Consider the following 14703-nt stretch of genomic DNA (forward strand, 5'->3'; position numbering starts at 1 on the left):
TTATCACACCAGCTTTGAGGTAGAAGAAGCAAAGCATTTAGAGCAACATTTTTATTTCTACCATGCATGGTTTCTGTAGAGCAGCATCTTCCAGTACCTGTAGCAGCAGGCACCCCAGCATCCCCAGGGTGGCTGCCAACACAGGTTCTTGGATCTGCTTTGATAAAGGAAAGCAACTCAAAATGCATTAACAAACTTACTTTAATCAGTGAAATATGTATCGTTTACCTAGTTCAGGGGAAAAAGGTCAGCACCCTGAACTTCAGAGTATACAGACAGAATTATCAAGACAGAGAAACAAATCAAGTAGACAGGTTTCCAAACTGTCCAACCATTACATCCATACCAAATCAACATCTGGGTTTTTCAAAGCCAGGGGCTCTCAACAACGGCTTCCCAGAGTCTCATCTGACCAAATCACAGAACACTTCTCAAAGTGAGCCCCAAAACAAAGCCTCAAATCAGGGTTTATATAGCCTGCTCCTGGCTCAGAGAATGTAACAACCTTCTGGACCCACTGGCCAATCAAAAAGTATCTACTGAAAAACAAGCCTCCCACCCCAGGCTCCAGGTGCACTTTAGCCTAGGGGCAGGGAAGATCTTAAAAATTTACATTCCCATTACAGTACCATACCAAGCAAGGACTGGGGAAACTATAAATGTCAGGGGTAGTGACAGGGAGACAGTGTTGGGCAAAGGGCACAGAAACAAAGGGAGGTAACAGTGACCATGAAGGGGTGTAATGGTTAAAATACTAGAACTGATATTTGCACACTACAGACACTACTAACTCATGGTTCAACTCTGAACTAAAAACTTTATCTCCTTGAAACTATTTCCTTATTTTTAAATCTTGGTTTATCTTAGTACTTCATAGTATTGTGTGGAAAGTCCTGCAAGTACTATTTAAGCCTCAAATAATAATAGCAGGGACAACAAAAATAATACCACCACCACAGACATCATAGTGACAGTAGGAATTGTGATGCTTCCTTGGTCTAAAAAAGGCCTCTACTACTTATCATAAGCACATTTTCAGCATTTTTGTTTAGCCTAAAAATAAAAAAAAACATCTCTAAGGTAAGTCTGTCTCTTTGAAAACTTTGCTTTCCCTCAGAAGGAACTCCCCAAAGCTCACTTGATATTTAGGCTGAGGAGAATAAATTCCTTTCAGCTCCCATCATGCCTTTGTCTGTTAGCACCAGGGCCATTTAAAGTACCCAGAATTTCCACATGGTGTAAGAAAACACTTAGCAGCACTGACTCCAGCAAACACTGCCCTGCTTCCCTGGAGCTCCAACTGGATGGGTCCCCTTTATACTCACAACATTAATAGCTCACGTAACTTTTATATCATGCTTTACTTTAAGATAGCAAATGTGCTTTCCGCACAATAAGCCCATGAAGTACATAAAATAATATCCCCATTTTACAGGTAAATCAAATGAAGCTCAGGGAGAAGCAAACTGTTCCAGGTCACACAGCTTCATAGTACAGAGATGAGCTGGGATTGTAACTGGGCTCCTTAATCTTAATCCAGAAATTAAAAATTTTATCCTATTTACAAACAATATGTTCCCAATACAAGTGAAATCCCAGGTCTAGGCCAGTCCAGTCTTTTGGCTAAGAGGCTGTACTTTGGCATTCTGAGAAGACTTAGACACGTGGGCTCTGCCCTTCCTTAAGGTAGTTAAGGCTACCTTCTCAGTCAGGTCCTGTTCTTCACCTCAGGTTCAGATAATTCATTTTATATAGGAATGATCAGGTTGGGGCAGGGGGTTTCTGATTCATAGAGCATTGAGTCAAATGAATTATTAATAATTTATATCAATTAATTACTAAGCATTTATTAACTACCTACTGTGTGCTAGTCACTAGGGATAGAAATACAAGGAATAGAACAAACCCTTCTTACCCTGTTTAAAGACCTACTATCTAGCCAGTAGAACAAGAATCTCCTCTCTGGATTTTGTCAATAAACTCTCACTATCTAAATCTCCTTGGATGAGAATCCCACAGGCAGTAATTTGACCTATACCATAACTGAACAGGCCACCAAAGGAAAGCTATTAGCAACTGAGGCATTTTCCCAAAATCTCTGTCCCAAAGTCAAAGCTTAGAAATACCTGTACTTAACTATTTCTAATGACAACCTTTGGATTATTCAGCAGTTCTGAGGGGACAAGGAATGGGAACTGGAGCCCTAGAGTCATAGTATGTAAAACCTGTAAGGAAACTATAAAATCTTCTAGTACATCTTCCTAATTTTTACAGAGGAGAAAGGTGAGGTACATTGAGGGGCAGGGGCTGGCCTAAAATCACCCAACTAATAAGCGGAAGACCCAGGATTTTAATTTTAGGTGTTTTGGTTTGAAACTCAGGGCTTTGTCTATCTCTCTGCTTGGTGTTCTTTCTTCCCTTTTTTATTCACTTCCTAATTATCTTGTATATAGCTTGTGTGCACGTATTTGTTTGCTTGTTGTCTTTCCTCATTAGACTATTAAGTTCCTTGAAGGCAGGAACTGTCTTTTGCCTCTTTTTTGTATCACTAGTGGGGATACACAGTATCTGTAACATAGGAGGCACTTAATAAATGTTTATCAACTGATTTACTGACTGACAGAGAAGAGCATATAAAAATGGAATAAAGAGTAGAAAGTGTAGAAGGAAAACAATGAGCTGAGATTTGATGTCTTCAACCCCTATCTCAAGGAAGTTGAAAGAAAGAAGGGAAAAAGAATGAAAAGGAAGGAAAGCAGAAGGAAAGAAAGGAAAGGAGAAAGGAAGAAAAAAGGAAGAGAGGAAGGAAGGGAGGAAAAGAGAGAGAGAAAATGAAAAGAAAGGTAGGAGGAAAGAAAGAGGGAGGAAGGAAGAAAGTAAAAAAGGAAGGGAAGGAGGAAGGAAGGGAAAGAAGGGAAGGTAGGAAGGGGAAAGGAGAGAGAAAGGAATGGAGGAAAGAAGGAAGAGGGAAAGAAAAGGAAGAAGCAAAGAAAGGAAGGGGAGGGAGGGATAGAGGGAAGGAGGGGGGAATAGACAAAGGAGGAAGGGAGGAAAGGAGGGAAGCAGGAAGCAAATAAAGGAGAGGAAGGAAGGGAGAAAAGAAGAAAGGATAGGAAAAGGATTTAAGTGGCAAAGGATTCAGTGCCTACTATGTGCCAGTCACTATGCAAACTACAAATACTATCTCATATAATAATCACAACAACTCTGGAGGAGCTATCATTACCCCATTTTGAGGAAATTGAGGGGGGCACAGGTGAAATGACTTGTCCAGGGTAAGTCTGAGGTCACATTTGAACTGTTTTTCTTGACTCCAGTACTAGCACTCTATTGTGCCACCTAGTTTAGCAAGCATCACATTGACTTCCTTCTTACCCAAAATAGACAAAGAAGGTTTAATACACACACACAGTTTGGTGAAGGAAATACATCAATCTCAATAGGGAAATAAGTGAGAATAGGGAATGAGGTTGAGAGATTGTAATACTGGGGAGACAATAATCATTAACAACAAAAATGATCCCAATACAGAAGGGAGGATTAAAAGGTGAGGATGGCAGAAAATAACTAGAACAAAATGCTTTTCTTTCAGTACTAGTTTCAACCTGCCAAAGGCCTTGGTGACCACTGGCAGAGCCAGTGAAAATGTCTTCCTTTCACTCTGACACTGTTTGCTTTGCTATTCCTGGGGGATTCATCTCTCTTAGGGATAAAACCTTCACAAAGGCAATTGGAGGAGCCAGATTCTCAGCCTGCTGTTTAATTTAAGCAGTTTAACTTTGTCTGATGAATGGGAATTGATGGTCATGATGAAAGCAATGCTGTTTCCTCTCCTTTAGAGTTCAGTTTCAGGAAATGCTAGTGGGCATGTCTCCATTAATCTCAACTACCATGATGAGACTGAAAAAAGGTGAAAGTGTCTGAGAAATGTGAAGTCCTTAGGAACTGGTTGATACATTGGAATAAAAATACATTGAGAATAAAAGCAAGCCAATCCAAGGTTTAGGATCCTGATGCCGATGCCAAATGGCTAGATACATTATGCTGTATCCCTCACATACTCATATGATTTCTTTTCGATAAATTCTATTCAATAATGTGTCTTAGACGTTACTTTGGGTGCTTTCCAAGGGTATTTGGGCACCTGAATGTAGGTAGTCATTTGAGTGAGGATTACTTAATGGCCTGGAAGGAAATTTATTCTATGTTGTGGCTTGAGAAAGAAAGAAAGGGAGAGAGAAAGGGAGAAAGAGAGAAAGAAAGAAGGAAGGAAGGAAAGAAATAAGGAAAGAAGAAGGGGAGAGAGGAAGGAAGGGAAGAAAGAGGAAGGATGAAAGAGAGAGAAAGAAAAGCTTCAAAAGGCAGGTCCTGTGGCTACTTATTGCATGGGAAAATGACCATCTCTGTTTTGGTGGACCTTTGGTAAATGAAAGACATCACTGTAAGTAGGGATTCTGGTGTAAGTGAAGTTGCAGGAAGGTCTCAATACAGTTTGGGTGTGGTACCCCTTTGAGTGTAGCCCCAAGAAAAAGGACCTAAAGATTCCAAAGTGGGGAGCCTCATTAACATGTTTTCTCCTATGTTCTTCTTTTCAGTGACATTCAATGATTGTAAAGGAAATGACAAGCTGAGATTTGATGTCTCCCACCCCTACTTCAAGGTGAAGCCAGATGGGGCTTTAGTTGCACTGAAAAACATATCGGCTGTTGGTCCAGCTTTATTTATCCATGGGCGGTCATCTAACGCAGAAGACATGGCAGAAGTTGTGATTGTTGGTGGCCAGGATAGCCATGACTCCTTGAAGGTAATAGGGGTTGGGGATGAAAGTACTCATGGCATCTCACTGGGTCTGGTGTAACAGGTAACAACTCCCTTCTGTGAGCAGTGGAGTTTTTTATGAAAGAGTTTCTTAGAGCTAGGAAAAGACACTGGGCTGTGATGTTCATTTTTCAAATACTTATCTTTCTAGGGATGGCTCCTATTGAGGCACAAACCTTGAGAAATGAACAAGACATACGCTGTGTCCCTGACATATTCATATGATTTCTATTAAAAAAAAATGTGTGTTCTGATCACTAGGTTTCTGAGCACATTCTACTTAGCTAGATAACTTATGCTCATACTGAAAAGTTGGATGGAGTCTTCCCTTTACTGCTGAGAAAAGGGGAGAAGGTCAGGGAAGGATGATTGAATTAGAATTGGAATTTCTTCTCTCTCCCATCACCTTTTCTCCATCCTTACCTTCTTCTAACTGCAAAACCCCCCTTAAACACACTCAATACCATGGACTTTTCCCTCTGTTATTCAGGCTAGACTCTTTTCTGGTCTCTCTTAAGGGGGACATTAGACTCCAAATTCAGTGTCCTTTTTACAATATTAAGCGGTCGTTCCTGGCTCCAATCATGGGTGTGATTCAAAAGATAAACCACCACTACAACATATTTTCAGGAAGGCAGTGATAAAGGAAGAGGACCCTTGGTTCCTATACTGATATAAAGGTGGCTGGCCCCATGGGTTTGTCCCAGTTTTAACAGTCTATAGAAGTATGGACTCAGGAACAAAAGTACCTGGTCCTTGGGTTGCCACCAATTTAGATGATAGCCTATTTACAATATTTTACTTTATATAGTGACTGTGAATGATTATTTCCACTGTCAACGATTTGTAAATAGTTACAAGTTGACATTGGTTGAATGAAGTATGATTATCCCATAGGTAATGTGTGGTCTTTGTTCATTGTGGTAGCCATGGTTTGGGACCCAGATGTCACTGCTGACAAAGTTTGGGGTTGTGGGGGTGGGATTAGCACGCCACTGCCATATCTGACAGACCTGAACTGCGCCATTTAGGAAAGTTAGACTAATATCTGATCGGTTTTAAGGAGCCAATTACATTTGATATTTGTCAGGTCCTGTCCTCTTAATCTTAACACTACAATCTGGGAAGAACAAACAAACAAATAAACAAACAAACAAAAATACAACACTGAGGGCCATTCAGGAAAAAAAAAAACCAAAGAAATAATACAAAACAAAACAACAACAACAACAAAAAACTGCTTCACTGTGCTAAGTAGTACCTCAAGGATCTGCAAAAACTCTATCTCAGTTAAGATATGCCTCAAATAATTGTAGCCAAATAAGGAATATGTTAAACAAGAAGATATTCTAATAAAAGGCAAAGTATTTTAGCAAATCAGATACTGGATTTAGAGTCAGATATACTTGGGTTCAAATCCTAACTCTAAAACCTATTATTTTCATGACTTCTGGGAAATCATTGGATCTCTCTCAGCCTGTTTCCTCATTTACAAAAAGAACCTAACTCAATGACATCTTAACCATATTTCAGTGCTAAATCTATTAGTCAGTTATTTGAAATCTAGGGGATATTTTCATATTGAATAATGTGATGATGCCACTATTTCTTTACTTTCCTCTGAGGTATCAGTTTGTCCCAGAATAATGAAATTATAATCACAGAATTATTTCTCCCATTTTTCTAAGGAGGAAACTGAGTCTTAGGGAGGTTAAGTGACTTGTCCAGGGTCATACCAATAAGCATCAGAGAGGCAATTTGAAATCAGGTTTTACTGATTCTAGATAAAGCACTCTATCTGCCATTCAGTGTTGTATCTGAAGTTAACAAAGTACTTTCTTCACCATAAACCTATAATCATAGCAAAAACTGCCACTACAAAAGCAATAGCTTATATAGATAGCATCTACTATGTGCCAGGCACCAAGCTTTACAAGTATCTTTTTTTCATCCTTACAACAACCCTGTAAGACAGTTTCTATTAGCCCCACTTTACTTTTGAGTTAAATGAGGCAAATAGGTTAAATTATGCCTAAGGTCCCAAAGCTAATGAGTATCTGAGACTGAATTGCAACCCAGGTCTTCCTGAATCCAGACCCAACACTTTATCCACTGAACCATGTATCTGCCTAAGGAGGAAGGTAATGCAAATATTCATTTTATAGATGATATTCTTAGAAAATGCAAGAAGGATAATTTGATTCTAAATTCAGTAGAATTATTCACACTTTTCAGATTTAGGTCAAATGAACCCTAACCATCAGGGGAGTCAGGAGATAGAAATGCAAAACAGGAATGAGGGGGTAATGTCCTCAGGGAGGAAAATAAATATCTCCAGGGGATGGTGGAAGGAGCCTCCCTTTACATAAGCAAAGGCAGAGAAGCCTCTAGTGGACTGAGCAGCCTGGATGGGTACTGGCCCCTGGGGAGTTCAGTGGACTCAAGATAGACAAGGTAGCCAAAAACTCAGATGCTCTTGTAGGCTGCATCAAGACATATGAGGTCCAGAATTAGGGATCCAATAATCACTCCATACTATGCCCTGTTCAGACCATTTCAGGAATGTTTTATTCAGTCCTGGTTGCCTGTTTAGAAATTACATTGAGGAGCTATGGTGGATTCAGAAGAAGGTGATTAGAATGGCAAGGGACCTGGCGACCATGCCATTTCCTTGAGGTTCTGTTGAAGAAAATGTTTATGCTGGAAAAAAAAAAAAGATAAAAGAAAAGTGAAAAACTTGGGAGGGAAGGGGACAAGGAGTGAAACATGAGAACTGCTTTCATGTCATTGAAGAGCTATAAAATGAAAGAGAGAGCTGATTTGCTCTGCTTGACTCAAGAGGGTAGAAAAACAAGCAATAGGCAGGAGGAAAACAAGCATTTATTAAACACCAACCACGCATCAAGTACCGTGCTAAGCACTTTACAAATATCTCATTTTTCCCTCACAACAACCCTGGAAATTAAGTGTTATTATCACCCCTGTTTTGTGGTTGAGGAAACTGGGCCAGACAGAGGCTAAATGACTTGCCTATCATCACATAACTAAGAAGTGTCTGAGATCACCTTGGAACTAAGGTGTCCCTGAGTCCAGGCCCAATGCTCTCTCCATAGCACTACTTAGCTGCCTCTGAAAGTTACAGAGAGAGAGATTTCAGCTCAATATAAAGGGGGAAAACTACGTGGTATTGGGGTTATCTAGAAGCAGTATAGGGCTTCTGTGGAGACCTAATTATGATGGATTTCCAAGTGAAAAATGCATAAGCCTGGTCAGGTACAAAGAGTCAACCTCTGAGGTCTTTTCCAGCTGAGATTCTAAGCTTTGGAACCATAAGTAACAAATTTGGTGCCAGGAGCAAGCAATGAGAAATGGCCCTTCAAATAAATTTTTGAAGACAAATTCAGTTGCAGTAGGAAGTCCAGGACACTAGCCTCAATAGGGCTGGATGAAAGGGTGTTACCCTGGGTCACTGCTGGAAGGAGGGTAATAACTGTGAGACACTGGCTTAATATGGAGAGATCCTTGGGTACCCTAAGAATACTGCTGGAAAAGCCATCTCAGGGAGAGAAAGAATAAAGGGAGCTGACCCAGGGAGGAACTTACCTGAGTTGTGGCTTCCTGGAGGAGCAGGGGAAGGGGAAGAAGTGGGGCATCTGGTAGTTTCTTATTTTAACTAAGTCTTGCTATGCTCAATTATTTCTGCTTGTTAAAGGGACAAATACCCTGTCAGTATCCTCTGCAACTTGGCATCCAAGGGTCAAGTCCAGCCCAAATCACTCAGTCCTAGTTGTAACTCTGTTCTTATTCAGCACTGAGCCAACTAAAAGGAGGAACTGATAGCTACCACTAGACAATTCCTGTTTTTGTTCTTAGTAGGGCTATTCTGTCATGTTCTCTATTTGGGAAGATAAATGGAAAGTGAAAAACAAGCAAGCAAACAAAAACCAAATACAAACAACCTGCATCATTCCTTCTTTGAGCTAAAGGAAATAAGATTCAGGAGATTTTGCAAAGATTTCAAGGGTTAACCTATATAATCACTTCTGATGATTTGTTCTTTCTGCTACAGACAGTGAGTGTAAGATGTGCAAATGCCTTAAATTATGTCGAGAGGTTAGATATTAGAGGCACCCTCTGGCTCTAGGGACTATAAGACAAAGTCTGAATGTATTCTGAAGGAGCCCAGTGAAATCCAAAAGATCCCTGCAGTCTTCAGTCTCTGGAGTCTCTCCTTGAGAGGAATCTCTTTAATGCTCTGATACTCTCTCATTTACCAGTTGTTGAGCAGATTGTGGGTGAGTGCTACAGTTATTGTTTGATTTTTTCAAAGCACAACAGAGACTGGTTCAATATTCACTTTGCCAAACTCAAGTGGGATGAGGCCCTGCCCTCAGTCATTATGTGATATAGGAAACTAATCCTTTCAGAAACCACTGGAACCAACCAAAATGATGCCAACACACTCTCTCTGCTGTTTTGATGACTCTTGGCTAAGACCTACTTGATGTACCAATATAGTAATCAACAAGTCATTAGTATTTACTGAACCCCCACAAAGAAGAATACTGGGTGAGACAAAGAAGTGTAATATTCAGGGCAGCTAGGTTGTGCAGTGAATAGAGCACTGGCCCTGGAGTCAGAAGGACCTGAGTTCAAATCTGTTCTCAGACACTTAACATAAAACTAGCCCTGTGACCTTGGGCAAGTCACTTAACCCTAATTGCTCTACCTTACCCCCTCCAAAAAGAAAAAAAAAAAATTACAATATTCACTTTTTGCCCTCGAGGGACTCAGGAGGAGACAAGGGACAAGTAGAAAATCAGAAAATCATAAATCGAGAGCTAGGAGAGACACTACAGGCCAACTAGTCCAAAATTCTAATTTGATAGAGGAGAAAACTGGGGCCCAGAGAGTTTAACTGACCTGTCCAAGGTCAGTTACACCAGTAGTGATAAAAAGGTAGAGTTTAAACATAAATCTCTAGTTGTTGTTTTTTTCTTTTTTTTCCATTGTATCATACAGCCCTGAAACTATGTGCCAAAATGCAAGGTACTGACTGTGTGCAATAATAATATGAGTGTGAGCTAAAGTAATTAGGGAAGTCTTTATGGAAAACATGGAGCCTGTACTGGGTATAGAGAGATTAATAAGAATCAGATAAGTAGAAGAATTGAAAAGGGGGCGTACATCCACTAAGGAGAGCAGGACATGAGATTATAGGGCTGTGGAAATGCTGTCAACGATTTGGGGTATAACAGGGAGACTGAATGGATACAGCACTTTCATTCAACAATAGACATCTCTTGAGCACTTACTTTGTGCAAGGTTATATAAAGTACATTTCCTGCCTGCAGGGAGCTCATAGTTTCAAGTGGTACATGCTGGACAGTAAAAGGAAATTACATTGGATAAGTAGTGTTGGTCTAAACTATAGGGGAACTTAAAAACTCAGGGCAACCTCTGGGATTGATGTAATAGATAATAAGGAACCATTGTCTACTGGAGAGCGGTGGTAGTGGTCATAATCTGATAGCTGTTTTGTAGTTATGACCTTATCTCTTCACCCTTGCTTCCTTGGCTTCCTTCAAGTTTTGACTAAAGTCTTAGCTTCGGCAAGAAACCTTTTCTGAATCCCTTCAATGTTATTGGCTTCACTCTCCATTTTATCTAGTATATATTGGGTTTGTGCATAATTGTTTGCATGTTCTCTCCCTTGTTAGGATGTAAGCTTCTCGATGCCAGGGGATGTTTTTTGTCTTTTCTTCAATCCTCAGAGTTTAGCACAGTTCCTGGCAAGTAATAAGTGCATAATAAATGAGAGCTAACGGACTGAAATAGTATGCAAAATATTTTAGAGTGAAGAGAAACTGGAGTTTGGGAAATTGAGTTGAAAGTTTAGGTAGGAGGTGGAGAAAATCTGGATTAGGGCGGAGGTGGTGTGAAAGGAGAAGAGAAGACAAATCTGACAAATATTTTGAAGGCTTGGATATAGGAGATGAAGGCTCAAAGTTGGTTCCAGGGCATCTACTTGCATAGATGGTGTTGGCACTATGGCAAATGGAAACGTTGATAGATGAATCCAAGCTAAGGGAAAGATGAGTTATTCTGTTTTGGACATGAGTTAGTGGTGATGACAGAACATCCAACTGGAGTTGTCTTATAGGCATTTGGAAACAAAGAACTGGAATATATGAGATAAGTCAGGGCTAGATATATATAGAGAGAAGTGGACATCTTCCAATAAAAGTTGTAGAGGAAGCCATGAGAGTGGACATGCAATTGAGAAAGGAGGGGTGGGCATAGGGAGGGCACATAGTTATAGGGCAAAGGAAGAAGATAAATCTAAAGAATGACTAGGAAGAAGTGGTCAGGGGAGTTTGGGACCAAGTCAGCATTATACAGTATCTTGGAAACCAGGGAAATAGAAAGATTAAAACATTCACATTGGAAAATTTCTTTCTGTGGTTTACACACCTCAATGATACAGTGTGATTTAGCTTGCCATACCAAAGCATAAGACCTCCTTTAATGAATAGATAAGTAGCTATTATACTTACCTACCACAAGTGATCCCAGTTACAGCTTGAAAGGATGTGGCCTGAATCTGTGAAATCCTCTTGTCAAGGGTTTAATGACAAACTCTCAGGATATTTCTACATTTCTAATGGTAGCTCACTAATACACAAACTGGCAGGCTCTATGTAAGATAACCTTAGATCTCAGGCAGAAGAGAAACTGTTTAATCCCTAATCCATTTCCAGGAGAGGAAGAGATTGTTGTTAGAGGGTTTAAAGGGTAACCAAGTGTGCCCTGAAAGGTTTTGTATCTAGTGAAAGAAAGAGGAATACTTTTACTTAAAAACAGCTAAGGATAGAAGGATTGCTTGGCCTTATTTAGATGACCCAACTCTGCAGACCTATCACAGACATATCTGCTCAATAGGTGATTTTTCTGTACCAGACCAGTGGAATTCACTGACCCTCAATATATAGCTTCAAAAGTACCTCTGGAAAATATTTAAATTTTCATTTTTCGTTCACAGACAATACACATTACTCAGTCCTGAATGATGCTTCCTGACCTAATTCTCAAGCCAATACAAAAAGATTCGTTTCACTTTTCCAAGTAAAGAAACTTCATTTTCATCATCTCAGATTAGAGTCAGAAATGCTCACACCTATCAAAGGTCTAGATTAAGGACATTTGGGAGATGAAAAGTATTGGTTGTAGGGGCGGCCAGGTAGCACAGCAAGTAAGAGCACCGGCTCCAGTGTTGAGAAGACCTGGAGATCGAATCCTGGGCTCAGACACTTAGCACCCACCCAGAAACACCTGGCCTTGTAACCTTGAGCAAGTTACTTAACCCCAATTGCTTAGGGGCAGCCAGGTGGCTCAGCGAGTAAGAGCACCAGCTCCAGTGTTGGGACGACCTGGAGATCGAATCCCAGGCTCAGACACTCAGCACCACACCCAGAGATGTAACCTATATATGTTAACCTTAAGCAAGTTACTTAACCCCGATTGCTTAAAAAAAAAGAAAAGTATTGGTTGTAGTTTGTGAATTTGTTTTGACTTCAAATCTAGGGACTGAAGAAGTACTTCATATTTAGTCTTGCATTGAACCATTGGAATGAATGTTCACGTGGTGGGGTGAGACAGAGGCCAATCAACCTAATAACGAAAAATCATGCATTATGCTTACTATGTACCTGGCATTGTGCTAAAGGCTGAGAATAATTAAGTAATACTCATAATTTTCATTAATAATGGTATAGTTAACATTTATATAAATTTACTATGTGCCTGGCACTGGACTAAGCACTATACAATTATTTCTCATTTAGACTTTGCAACAACCCTGGGAAGTAGGTGCTATTTTTATTCCAATTTTACAGATGAGGAAATTGAGTCAAATTAATTAAGAGACTTTCTCAACAAGTTCTTAACAAATTAATTAAGAGATTAAGTGACTTTCTCAGGGTCATAGAGCTAGTAAGTTCATGAGACCAGATTTGAATTTGTCTTTCTACCTTTAGGCCTAGCTACCACTCCATTTAGCTTCCTTTCCTATAATACAAGAGTTAGATTTCAGGTGACTCAGGGCCTGAAGTCAGGAAGACCCATCTTCCTGAGTTCAAATCTGGCCTCAGACACTTACTAGCCGTGTGCCCCTGGGCGAGTCACTTCAACCTCTTTGTCTTAGTATCCTCAGCTATAAAATGAGCTGGAGAAGGAAATGGCAAACCACTCCAGTGTCCTGGACAAGACAACGCCAGATGGGATTATGAAGAGTTGGATACAACTGACAGCAATTAAATGACACAAATGTTACATGCACCTCACAGATCAATCCAACATGACAGAGAAGTCACACTGAAGTCTAGCTGTTTAAGGATTCTGCAAAGAGAGAAGGGACTTCCAGCGCCTTTAGTTTAGTAGCTGTGAGTTGACTTGACCACGTGTGCTTCGGATCTAGAGACTGAAGAACTGAAGATAGGTTTTGCTACCATCGTAGATTGTACCTACCTATCCTTCCCCAGTCTTTATGTGTATATGTAGGATGGTGTACCCCAGGGTTTTTAAGGAAGGAGAGAATGTTTTATATCAACTTTATTTTACTATTCTTAGCAAATGCTTTTGATAGTAGCTATTTAAATCTTCTATTTGATTATTAAAAGGAAACACACTCATGTCGTGTCCTAAATTAAAATAATAGGAGTTGTCACCCACAGGGTTCTCTCTGGAATCAAAGACAGAAAACATCCTTTGGGGACCCAACTGGTGACTGTGAATTCAAATGGGAAGAGCAGGCCAGAGAGGGGTGTTACTTTTCTATATATTGTCTGTGCTTACTTGGTTTTCTCCTTATAGAATGAGTTTTGTTTTCTTTTTTTTTTTTTCTGTTCAAGGACTGTTTCTTTTTTGTCTTTGTCTTCCCAGTGCCTACTACAGTACTTGGTATATAGGTAACCTTTAATAAATGACTGTTGAATTCTTCTAAATTGAGTAGAATATTAGAAGTAGGAAGGACTTTCAAGATTCTATTGACCTACCCTTCCTTCTGATGGCAACTACCTTTTGGCACCCCAATAATATTTCTTTCAGCTAACTCTTCAAGGCTTACTAAGCATGCAAAATACTGGACAATATAGCTTAATAACTTATTGTTAAATTTAAACACGTAAATTATAAATTCATTACATGAATTCCCAGATAGTGTGCATTTGCAGGAGAAGACAGATGGCTGAATTCTATTGGCATGCCCAATTAAATCCTAGAAGGCAAGAATTTATTATTTAAAGACACTAGGATGAGAAATACTCTTCCTGTAAGAAGCATTCTATCATCATGAGGTCATCCACAGGTAATATTTACTTATTCTTATACTCTCCCACAACAATAAAATGGTCTGTCTCATGATCCTAAATGACTGCAAGAACCCCAGTGTCTTAGACTCAACACCCTCTGTACTTTGTGTACCTTCATCTCTAGGATTCCTTATATAAACTCCTAGGTAACCCTTCAAAATCTCTGTCCTTTAATTTAGTGGAATGAGATGAATGGAGGTTGCAAGGTGGGTTGGTAGATAGGGTGCGAGACTTGAAGTCAGGAAGACCTGAGTTTGAATCCTGCCTTATGCACTTACTAGTTGTGTAACCCTAGGCAAATTACTTCTCTGTGCCTCAGTTTCTTTATCTGTAGAAAGAGAGGGTTGTACTCAATGATCTGTACATATTTTCCAGCTTTAAATTTTTGATCCTATGATTCCATGAATCTATGAAAGTTAACTTGAGAAGGACAAAAAAACAAACCAACCAACAAACAGATGAGTCAAATGTAATGTGAATGATAAGTCTGTCAAACTCTGGTCCAGGTGGGGCAGGA

At 39.8% G+C, this 14703-nt stretch overlaps 1 protein-coding gene across 4 annotated transcripts in view; it reads left to right on the top strand.

Moving 5' to 3' along the window:
- Positions 1 to 14703, top strand: part of CDH13 (cadherin 13) — a 1699366-nt gene that overhangs the window by 780119 nt on the left and 904544 nt on the right. For all 4 annotated transcript variants that reach the window (XM_069072248.1, XM_069072247.1, XM_069072249.1 and 1 more), the window contains one exon: positions 4596 to 4804. In XM_069072248.1, coding sequence (XP_068928349.1) covers positions 4596 to 4804 — 209 coding nt within the window. The remainder of the gene's footprint in view (positions 1 to 4595; positions 4805 to 14703) is intronic.

Source organism: Petaurus breviceps, unplaced genomic scaffold, assembly GCF_028583685.1.
Source record: "Petaurus breviceps papuanus isolate PSGF00001 unplaced genomic scaffold, PetGlider_PUasm1.0 90845, whole genome shotgun sequence".
NCBI classification, from domain to species: domain Eukaryota; kingdom Metazoa; phylum Chordata; class Mammalia; order Diprotodontia; family Petauridae; genus Petaurus; species Petaurus breviceps.